The 12,061-nt window shown below is 44.3% G+C and overlaps 1 protein-coding gene across 7 annotated transcripts in view; it reads left to right on the top strand.

Annotated features, from left to right (window-relative positions):
• The window catches only part of CNTNAP2 (contactin associated protein 2), a 2,322,173-nt gene that overhangs the window by 1,823,993 nt on the left and 486,119 nt on the right, over window positions 1-12,061 (top strand). For all 7 annotated transcript variants that reach the window (XM_086398240.1, XM_086398242.1, XM_086398243.1 and 4 more), the window contains one exon: window positions 6,100-6,256. In XM_086398240.1, coding sequence (XP_086254366.1) covers window positions 6,100-6,256 — 157 coding nt within the window. The remainder of the gene's footprint in view (window positions 1-6,099; window positions 6,257-12,061) is intronic.

Here is a 12,061-nt window from a genome sequence, read left to right as displayed (position 1 = left end):
TCTGCATAACTCCGAGGTTCTGAAGAATGCACTGAAAGTCACAGGTATGCGCCACATTTGTATCAAGCAGTCCCCATGCATTTGCCCTTGTGTTTCTGAAACAACTTGTTACTGGAGAAAATAACAGAGATCTATTGGCTTTAAATTTGAGGAAAACAAGTTGCCTCTTCTCTTTCTCTCTTCTTCAGTCATCCAACCCATAATGAATCCTCAACATAATAAAATTGGTCTTCAGTGAGTACAAAGTGCCATGATCACATTTAATTCAATCCATATCTGGCTATCTTAATACAATATCGCTCACTTTCATAATTTAGCTTCTAGTTAACCTCAAATATGGTTTATCAGTACATAATCTTGTTGCAAGGATTACTCCTACTCAATGTAGTTAGCAAAAATCTTCATATACCGAGGTCAGAGAAATTCTTGAACTCTTAGCACTGGGTAATTAAATTGTTTCTTTTCTCACCACTTCTTATTCTTTTCTTTTAAAAAGTCTTTCCATTTTTATCACCTTTAACTTCTTTTCCCCAAAGCCAATTAATAGGTAAATAATGATCTGTAAAGCAAAAAGTAGCACTTTGTTAGCCTAGCACTGAAATAAGGCAGTTCTTTGCTCAACACAAGTTGAACCATTCTCTTCTCACTGAATATAAAATATATGCCAAGTTAATAAATTACAATGATTTGATTTAACCAAATTAGCCAGTGCTAATAACAAAGGGTACAACTTGATTTTTCTCTGGAATGTGTTGTTCTTATTGGCATTCATCTGTTCCTGGGAGATGTGAAAACAGCTAAGTAAAACATTTTGTACTGCACTTAACTTATTTTCCTAGGAAGGAGAACAAAATAACATTGATTTTGCACCACCCTAACTGGGAACATTTTAATATACGACAAAAGTGCCTTGAGTAAAAGGTAGGGGATCGGGGGAAAGAGATGGGAAATTGAACTCCTCTCTCCTGGTCACTAATGTGTCTCCTCGCACAGAACACAAGAAACATGATCACTGCTGATCATCTTCTTGGATTGCATCTTGATGTCTAGCAAGAGTCCCTCCCTGCAGGACCTGAGCCTGCCATGTGAAGCTGGTTCAGAGCCGGGGTCCCATGCAGAGCATGGAGTTCCTGCTAGAACACCGGAGGCCCAGACACCTTGACAATGTGACCCCCTCTCCTGGGCTTCCTGATACTCCCTGTCGGTTTGGTGGGAACCAGCTAGATCTTTCTCTGCTTCCCCTAGAGAGCATTTCTCAGAGTTCCATGCTAAAGGAGCAGCTGATGATAATGGTTGCTCCCTCGACTGACGTTGTCCTGATTTCGTAAAGAATCCCGAGCCACACAGCTTCTCTGGTTTGTGCGATTTATCATCACTCTCTGTGACAAGAATATGACCATGGTAGGTTGCTTCTACTGGTGCCTGGAAGGAACAATCGGAAATTGAACTGACATTCTGAGATACATACTCTTGCCTTGCCTATTTCATGTACAGGCAGGACAAGGGTGTTTCCTGCCAGGTAACCCATTGACTTCAGTTTTTCAGGTGTTCTGATGGTTTCTTCGCCCTCACCATGTGGGTTAGTATCCCCTAATTTCCCAAAGCAATGAGAGTAAATGAAATTTCTTCTAAGAGAAAGAATTTAGCATTAGGTAAGCTTGAAAAGGTGCAGTGTGATGACGAGAGGGGATAATCAGTCTAGGTCATGTTCTGCACTTTCAGTGACAGGTTATGGCCTGCAAGGCCCCAGGGCCCTTCGCAGTGTCAGCATGGCACCATCCACCTTTGTCCTCTTCCTATAACACGGCCAGGGATGGAATCAGCAGAGACCTAATGCAGCTTACTAACCCAGTGACCCGGCTCAGGTTTTATTGTTTCCATAAATGCAATTTTTAAGCATTATTTTTTTAACTCTTGACTGCATCAAAAGAAAACAAGAGTAGTTTATTATCGGCCAAGGTTCCAATATTAAAAAGCATCAGAAATTGGATATGTTCCTTTGCTCTGATGGAAAGAGAAGGGAGAAGCAAGACAATAAGTTCAGTTCAGTTCAGTCGCTCAGTCATGTCTGACTCTGAGACCCCCATGAACCGCAGCACGCCAGGCCTCCCTGTCCATCACCAACTCCCAGAGATCACCCAAACCCATGTCCATTAAGTTGGTGATGCCATCCAACCATCTCATCCTCTGTCATCCCCTTCTCCTCCTACCTTCAATCTTTCCCAGCATCAGGGTCTTTTCAAATGAATCAGCTCTTCACATCAGGTGGCCAAAGTATTGGAGTTTCAGCTTCAACATCAGTCCTTCCAATGAACACCCATGACTGATCTCCTTTAGGATGAACTGGTTGGTTGCAAGTCTCCTTGCAGTCCAAGGGACTCTCAAGAGTCTTCTCCAACACCACAGTTCAAAAGCATCAATTCTTCGGCACTCAGCTTTCTTTATAGTCCAACTCTAACATCCATACATGACCACTGGAAAAACCATAGCCTTGACTAGATGGACCTTTGTTGGCAAAGTAATGTCTCTGCTTTTTAATATGCTATCTAGGTTGGTCATAACTTTCCTTCCAGGGAGTAAGCGTCTTTTAATTGCATGGCTGCAATCACCATCTACAGTGATTTTGGAACCCAGAAAAATAAAGTCAGCTGCTGTTTCCACTGTTCCCCATCTATTTCCCATGAAGTGATGGGACCAGATGCCGTGATCTTAGTTTTCTGAATGTTGAGCTTTAAGCCAACATTTTCACTCTCCTCTTTCACTTTCATCAAGAGGCTGTTTAGTTCTTCACTTTCTGCCATAAGGTTGGTGTCATCTGCATATCTGAGGTTATTGTTATTTCTCCCAGCAGTCTTGATTCCAGCTTGTGCTTCTTCCAGCCCAGGGTTTCTCATGATGTACTCTGCATATAAATTAAATAAGCAGGGTGACCATATACAGTCTTGACATACTCCTTTTCCTATTTGGAACCAGTCTGTTGTTCCATGTCCAGTTCTAACTGTCCCTTCCTGACCTGCATACAGGTTTCTCAAGAGGCAGGTCAGGTGGTCTGGTATTCCCATCTCTTTCAGAATTATCCACATTTTATTGTGATCCACACAGTCAAAGGCTTTGGCACAGTCAATAAAGCAGAAATAGATGTTTTTCTGGAACAAGAAAGCTTGGCTGTAAAAAGAAAACTCAGCCCCCTGTACACTGGGACAGGCCCCAGCAGGTTGGGAGGCAGGGTTTCAGAATGGAAGAGCTAGCTTCTTCTCCCTTCAGAGCATGGTGCTGAAATCACCCTCTCCACTATTGGCCAGTTCAAGTCTAATGTAGTTCTTAAAAATCAGGGGCCAAAAATGATCTGGTGAAGGGATAAATAGTTAACTTTTCCAAATTAAGTCAATGCAACTGGAAAATCTGGAAATTTGTATGGAGTTAGAGAATACCTGAATAGTTCCTTTCCAAGTTCAGAGTTTTTACTCCATTCATTACAACAAGCCTGAACTCTCAGTACAGTTTTATAACTTTAAATCACCTACCTCTAAAAAAATAAGCAAACATGAAGACCTACTGGCATCTCTGAGAAGACGGAGCAGCAGCTTTTACACAGTTCCAGTATGGCTCTTTCTTCCTTTATTGTGTTACTTGCTTAGGTGCTGTTGACTGTTCAGGGGTCCCAGCCTGTGCGATCCCATGTCTGATTTCTGTCATTATGTACTATGGGCTTCACTAGTAGCTCAGACAGTAAAGCATCCACCTACAATGCAAGAGACCTGGGTTTGATCCCTGGATCTGGACGATCCCCTGGAGAGGGAAATGGCAACCCACTCTAGTATCCTTGCCTGGCAATCCATGGACAGAGGAGCCTGGCAGGCTACAGTCCATGGAGTCGCAAAGAGTCAGACTCGACTCAGCAACTAACACACATGTAGTCATATCAGAAATAAAGTGTGCAATAAATGTAATGCACTTTTATCATCCCCAAAGCATCCGCCTCCAACCCCAATCCATGGAAGGTCGTTTTCCATGAAACCAGTCCCTGGCACCAGAAATTTGGGGCACCTCTGGTTTAGATGACAGCTTACAGAGTGAAAAATGTTTTATTTCTAAGCACAAGCACATGCACAGATGTGTGCTTGAGACAAATGTGCACCCGACACGCTGAGAGGGTGGTGAGTGATTAGAATGGGATTGTAGCCGCACAGGTGGGGATTTTAACTGTGGAGTGCAGGTTCACTGGCCACACGGCTTCCACCAGATTCTGTTCAGTTCCCAGCCTCCTGCAAGGGCAGCTTTCTCTGTCCTTCCCTCCTCTGCCTGCTGCTGCCTAGCCACTTCTTCCCATTATTCCCCTGAAACTCCTCTCAACAAACACCATATAGCTGTCAAATGAAAAGGGAAAGTTAAAACCTTCATCTTAATGAACCCTGCTATCAAATCTGACGATGCCGACCACACCGCTCTTATGGAAATTCTTTACTTGTTTCTCCTCCACCCTCTCAGACTATCTTCTTTCTTGCTCCTCCTTTTTTCTGCTCTCTAAATGCTGCTGGAATCCAAAAGATTCCAGTGACTTCTCTCCTGCTGCCAGTGATTTAGGCTGATGGCTCCTAAAAGGGGATTTTCAGCCCAGAGAATGCTCCTGAGACCCCGTCTCTGAGAGCCAGTTGCCCACTTCGTGTACGAGGGTCATCATCCTTTCTTCTTCATTCTCTAGATTTCTCATCTTCTTCCCTGTGATCTACTGGATGGTGAAGCACATCACCATCCTCTTAGTCACCTGAGCCAGAAATCTGGGATTAATCCACACACCGTCTCCCCACCCAAATCCCAATAGTCCCAAGCCAGTTGTACCTCCTTCATCACTTTGCATGTTCTCTGCCTCTCCATTTTCACTGCGATCTTATTATTTCTCTTTGGTATTAACACAGAAGCATCACATCTGGCCTCCATGACTCCATCCCCCGAAATCTGCCTTTCATCTCACTGCAGATCTTTACAAACACAAACGTGACCATGAAAATGCCCTGCTTAAAATACTTCAATGGTTTCCCATTAGTTTCAGAATGAAGTTCAGCTTTCTTAAAATGGAGGAAATCAACACTGAAAAGCAAGAATAAACCAACGCAAAATAGCTTTATTTGGACAAAGTTTGTTGTGCTACGGCCCTCACCCACTGTCTGATGCGACCTACCCTGCTTCCCTCTCAGATTTCTCTCTCATCCCTGTTCTACCATCAATGAACATGCGTGCTCTGTATAGAACTTTACACTCTTTCTCCTTTGCCTAGCGCTCCTTGTCTCATTTACATCCTTATTCACCTGGGTAACCTAACTACCAAGACATAGCTCTAGTTCCCTCTTCTAGGAAACTTCCTTTCCTCACCTACTCTCCATAATTAAATTTCACACTCAATCTGTATCTTTTCCTCCATGTTCCTGCTGAGTTTCTTATAACGTTTGACACATAAAGGAAACGCAATAGGATGTCTGACGAGTAAATGAATGGGTGAGTATTAGGCCAAATAATAAAGCAAAATAGGATGGTATAATGAGCATTGTTCAATGTCTTATGAGAAAAAGTGTCAAACTTCCAGTCTGGGAGCTGCTCTGCTGTGTAATTGAAAGAATCACTTAACCTTCCTGCACCTATGTTGCTTACTTGTAAAATAAGATCATACTAAGGCATGATGAAAGTCCACATTTAGCTCTGATCGTCTGTCATCTCCATGACTGCTTTCATGGAAAAGCACAAGTAGCCATGAACCTAGTTGTACATTTGAGAACCGATGCATGGCACACACACCCTCCTACTTTGTGGGTATGCCCCATCTGGGCAGCCACTTTACAGAACAGGCTTCTTAACTCCTGGAGCTTGAATGTAAAATCTTTCAGAGGGAGAGGTACTTACCCTGGTGGGAAAGCTTGAGCTTACCATTCCCTCTGAAGTTTTTTATTGCATTTCCCTATTATTGAAAGGCCCTGACTTCTAAGAGGGCTGAGTGGTGTTCAGGGTATCAGAGAGCCGCGGCTCCTGGCTTGGGGGGATGTGACTGTGGCGTGGTAGTGGCTGGGTGCAGGTCCCATCTCAGTGTGCTTTTCCCCTTTCTTGCAGATGGAAGCCCTTACACCTGGTGGGTTGGCAAAGCCAACGAGAAGCACTACTACTGGGGAGGCTCTGGGCCTGGAATCCAGAAATGTGCCTGCGGCATCGAGCGCAACTGCACAGACCCCAAATACTACTGCAACTGTGACGCGGATTACAAGCAGTGGTGAGTGCGGGGGCCCGGCGTGCGAGCTCCCTCCCAGCCTGCCTGGAGGCCAGACTAATTAGATGGGAGAGAAAGTGTGAAAAGTGCTGAAATAATAAGAGACTGGGTTAGAAAGGTTCGGGACTAACCCAGCTGACAAATGTCAGGAACGTTCTGAAAACTATAAAAGCCGAAAGAGGTCAGTGCTACAAGGGTATGCATTTAGAAATAGAAGAACACATAATTGATGTATTCATATTTTATTCAGAGAGGAAAATAATGAGGCATGTAGTAGACAGTGATTTGCATTATAAAATGTGCTTTGTGACAATACAAGGGGTGGCCGCGGGCAGGAAGCCGTGTGCAGGCGTGTGAGAGCACAACAGCCTCTACGGTGAGTGCTCCCACCTCCTACGGTGTCTGCTTTGAGGAGCTGGATGAGAAAAAAAAAAAAGACAGAGGTGGGAAAAGAAAGGGACGATTGTGCTTTCCTCTCGTCTTCAGCAACAGTGCCTACCCGTCTGCTTTTGTTTCATGCCTTGAACTGTTTATAACTCTGATACAAATCAGTTCAAAGAAGATCTATTTGGGGTTTCTTTCATCCCTCTACTGGCTTTTGTCCTGCTTCACGGCGAATGGCTGTGTCTGTGTCCGTAATAGACAAAGATAAATCAGCTGTCATTCTGTGGGGGGAAAGGCCCCAGAAGTTTTGAGTGGAAAATGTAAGCCTGAGTCCGGTTCTTCCCATAAAGCGCATATCTTGCAACAGCTGCTTGTTTCTGACATGGAAGAGGCGGCTGTGCTCCATCCCCGCCTCTGGGTGGCAGCAGAGAGCACAGCCCCGAATTTCTTCATGTGCCTGATCACAGTTGCCTACAGTCGCCCCGGTTTTAGTCGATGCTAACTACATAGAGGACAGTTTACAAGATAAGTTCATCCTACCAGTTAACTGAAAATTAGTTCTGCATGTAAAGTTGTATGCTTGTCAGATTGGATGCCTACCTATTTTCCAAAAGCCTTTTTTTTTTTTTTTTTTTTTTTAGTAAATGATATTACAGAGGCTATATTCAGTGGCTTAGAATTTCTGTGCAGGTGTATAAATAGTTATCATTACTCTTTAACTGTGGTTTATGGAAGGAACGTGAAGTCACTCAGTCGTGTCCGACTCTTTGCGACCCCGTGGACTGTAGCCCACCAGGCTTCTCCGTCCATGGCATTCTCCAGGCAAGAATACTGGAGTGGGTTACCATTTCCTTCTCCAGGGGGTCTTTCCGACCCAGGGATCGAACCCAGGTCTCCCGCATTGGAGGCAGACGCTTTAACCTCTGAGCCACCATATATTCACTCTTTAATTTTGTTTGAGAGATGTGTCTACAAGCGCATGCACACATATACACACACTGACACACTATAGAAAGACTAGAAGTCAGGAGAATGAAATCAGAAAGACCCGGCCTTCGAAGGTAACTTTCGGTCAGGCAGCCTGTCCTCGATGCAGTCAGTCCTTCACTCATGGTGATATCAGTGGAGCTCTTGTGTGCTGGGGGGTCTTCTAGGTTCTGGGATACAACAGAGACTGGCAGTAACAAGAACCCCTGCTCTGGCCTATGTTCTTGCCACTTCTTACTAGTCGTGTGTCTGTAAGTAGGTTCTGAGGGCTCGCTCAGATTCATTTGTCTGCTCAGCTTTGACTCACGGAGACTTCGGGAAGCAGACTTTGGTGCAGCCTCCCAGACCAAAAGGGAGAGCTCTGATCCCAGATGGTTCATTGTTCAAGCAACCTACACTGGTCAATGCTTTTGTCCTGCCATGGAGGGGAGTTCAGATATTCACAAGGAAAAGGGAGATCTAGTGCGTGAATCCAAGTGAAATTTGTTTTTGTCAGACGTCATCCCAAGGGCTCGGGATACAATGACAAATAGAGCATGCTCTTTGTCCTCAAGGACTCAGAAACTAGTTGGGAAAACACACACACACACACACACACAGACAAACAACATAATACAACCAGCGCTCTGACGAAGACATTGCAGGGTCCAAAAAACCAGTGCAAGGAAACTGAAGTCCAACTGAGGGAGAGTGGAGAGGAGCTAGGACAGTCCTTATGAGTCAGGGATGCTTGGAAGAAAGTAAGAGTTTGCAGGGCATGCTCTCCCTTGCAAGATTGACTTGGAGGAGAGGCAGGAGTGAGGACAGCCGGTTTGGGGAGCCATCAGGGCCGAAGATCTGGGGTGTAATGTGGAGAAGAAAGAAGGTTCAGTGAGGCTGAGCAGCTGGGCAGCAAACACCAGAGCTGCCATTCTTTTCAGTGGGTGGTAGGAGATGGATTTACTGGCAGTGAGCCCTGTGGAGGTAACCTTGATGGAAAGGGTGGGGCGGGGGGAAAGAGCCAGCAAAAGGAAGTCACGTGCGTTCCTCAGAGGCATTGAGGGCCAGACAGTGGAAATGGTGGAACATATGTGAGATATTCGGGAAGTGGCACCTCCAGGACTTAATAGTTATGACTATGCAAGAAGAAAGAGAGGGTCTGGTAGGCTCCCCACTGGGCACCTGGAAATGGTTAAATTCCTTACCAGGTAAGGGGACAACAGTTCAGCGGGTAGATGATAGGTTCAGCTTTGAAAATATTAAGTTTGAAGCTCCAACATAACACTGTGTCTAAACCCAGAGAGGCACCATTCCTGGGATCACTGCTAAGATATTCAGGCTTCAGAGCAATGCACTTCCAAGAACATTAGTTCAGTTCAGTCGCTCAGTCGTGTCTGACTCTTTGCGACCCCATAAATCACAGCACGTCAGGCCTCCCTGTCCATCACAAACTCCCGGAGTTCACCCAGACTCAAGTCCATCAAGTCAGTGATGCCATCCAGCCATCTCATCCTCTGGCGTCCCCTTCTCCTCCTGCCCTCAATCCCTCCCAGCATCAGAGTCTTTACCGATGAGTCAGCTCTTCGCACGAGGTGGCCAAAGTACTGGAGTTTCAGCTTCAGCATCATTCCCTCCAAAGAAATTCCAGGGCTGATCTCCTTCAGAATGGACTGGTTGGATCTCCTTGCAGTCCAAGGGACTCTCAAGAGTCTTCTCCAACACCACAGTTCAAAAGCATCAATTCTTCGGCACTCAGCCTTCTTCGAAGTCCAACTCTCACATCCATACATGGCCACAGGAAAAACCATAGCCTCATACCTGAGTTCAAATCATCCATGAGAAGACACTGTAGACAGACCTGTTCAGCCTCACTCAGAAACGTGCCTCTGCAAGCTCTTGATTAGATTGTAATTTTTCAGTTACTCAGGGACTTGGATACAGCTGATGTATTGTTTCCTTTGGGCTGAGTAGCACCTACGATATCCTCACCCTTTTGCTCCTATTAAGATGCTCTAATGTCTCATAGTAGGCGCACTGTATCTTGAGCAAACTAAAAAGTAAAAGCAATATGTTTACAATAAATAGCTACTGAAATGATCTTTCCTATTCGGCACAATAAAGCAAGCTTTTGGTGATGTCTTCTTGGGCTTTGAATTCACCAGCACCTGGAAATGCTGTGGATGCTTTCAGTAGATCAGAATGAATAGATTTGTTTCTAGAGATGTGTACCAAAGTTCCTGGAAGCAGAATCATATCTGCCACTTTGAGGAGAGGCTTTTAACCAGTCTTACATTTAGGTTTGTGGTCTGTATAATAAAACTGAATCTTGACTGGTAGACTATTGTGAGAGTTAAATAGAATGTGGAATAGGAAAATATTCTAATATTCTGTGAATTGTACAGTGTGGATACATAGCTGATTGCAGTTCTTAATTATGTAATTCTCATTGCAATTCTTACCAGTTCCAAATGAATCTTAGGAAATGAAACGGCACCAGGGAAAGGGGTCCCTGTGCTTTCTCGACCTGCCATGCCACAGGGCGCGAGACAAATTCCACAATACCATGAGGCAGTGACACAGAACAGGCTTTGCCAGAGGAACTTATAAACCAGAGAGCATGAAGACAAGAGAAAGCCTAGGTCCGTCAACCCCATCAGCTCTCAGAGAGATGCTGGACAAGGCTCTTGTGCTGAGCACAGGGTTTCACAGAACTCCTGGCTTCTCCCACCTCACAGGACAAGAATGAGAACAACTTGTCAGTGGAGCCATCAGATTCTTAGGGTACCAGGAAGGCTGAGCACACAGCCAGGGGTTTACTGCATTGTCTGGGGGTCATGCTTGGAGAGGGAGGAAGCCAGAACCCAGGTAGGAAGTAGACTCCTGCAGCCTCCCCCCGCCATGATGGGGAGAACCAGGGAGCATTTCCAGCTGGCTCTCTGTCCAGGTATACAGAGTGTGAGCTCCATGGTCACTGGTGTCCAGCTCTTTTCATCCTACCACAGAGGACAGCCGAAAACTCAGGAAAAGCAGTCTGGTGCACACACCCATGTGAAATTCACACATGTGAAACATCTGTAGTGATGTAAAAATTGAAGCTCCAATACTTTGGCCACCTGATGAGAAGAGCCAACTCATTGGAAAAGACCTGATGCTTGGGAAGATTGAAGGCAGGAGAAGGGGACGACAGAGGATGAGATGGTTGGATGGCATCACCGACTCAATAGAATGAGTTTGAGCAAGCTCTGGGAGATAGTGAAGGACAGGGAAGCCTGGCATGCTGCAGTCCATAGGGTCACGAAGAGTCAGACATGACTTGGCCACTGAACAACAACAAAAAATAATAAAAGCAGAGGTTCTACTGAATCTCATGTTTTCAGGGTCCATATCCAGCTAAGAAAGTTGCTTCTACCAGTAATATTACCTCAGTCAGACAAGTCGTTTGATTAAACTCGACTGAGACCAAAGTGGGTACAAAGTTTTCCTTTGCCCTTTCCTCCGCGTGAGATCTAAGTCAGGGCGTTTCACTTCTCTAGGTGTTCATATCCACAAAATGTAGATAGTACTTCCCAATTCATGTCAAGTCCTGGCAAAGTGCTGTCGTGAATGAACATTTAAAACTGCAGTATGGTGTGCTATTTTTATTACCTAAATGATGAGTGGAACTCTAGCTGAAATCATTAAAATCTTTCTTTTTTAAAATTGTATCGAAATATAGTTGATTTATAATGTCATGTTCATTTCTTCTGGACAGCAAAGTGATTCAGTTACACAGAGTGACTCAGTTATACATATCTACATATACATGTGTGTGTATATATATACACACACACACACACACACCTTTATCTCTCCTTCCCTTAGCAGCCATAAGTCTGTTCTCCAGGTCTGTAGTCTGTTTTGGTTTCATAGATAGGTTGATTTGTCTCACATTTAGGTTCCACATATAAATGTTATATGGTATTTGTCTTTCTCTTTCTGACTTACTTCACTTAGTATGATCATCTCCAGGCCTATCCATACTGCTGCAAATGGCATTATTTCATTCTTTTTTATGGCTAAGTAATATTCCATTGCATGTTTGTACTATATCTTCTTTATCCATTCATCTATCTATGGGCATTTAGATTGCTGCCACGTCTTGGCTATTGTAAACAGTGCTGCTATGGACATCGGGCTGCCTGTATCTTTTTTTAATTTGAGTTTGATATGGGTATATGTCCAGGAGTAGGACTGATGGAATCAGTAAAAATTTCTTAAAGCACAGATGCATAAATTGGGGCCCAGGAAAATTTTACTTCCAATTACATTGGAAATAAGAAATGGAGAGAACACTAAGACTCAGATTTCCAAACTTCCACTCCAGTGTTTCTCTACAATATCATGATCTAGGAAGACTACTTATGTTGTTTTTATCTTTTTTAATGATATATGAATTTAATGTTTTCACTAGTTATATGT

The sequence above is a fragment of the Bos grunniens genome, chromosome 4 (assembly GCF_055505025.1).
Source record: "Bos grunniens cultivar Pamir isolate PY7600 chromosome 4, Bosgru_T2T1.0, whole genome shotgun sequence".
In the NCBI taxonomy this organism is placed as follows: Eukaryota; Metazoa; Chordata; class Mammalia; order Artiodactyla; family Bovidae; genus Bos; species Bos grunniens.
Note: the sequence above shows the minus strand (reverse complement) of the source record. Positions and strands in the feature narration are given on the sequence as shown.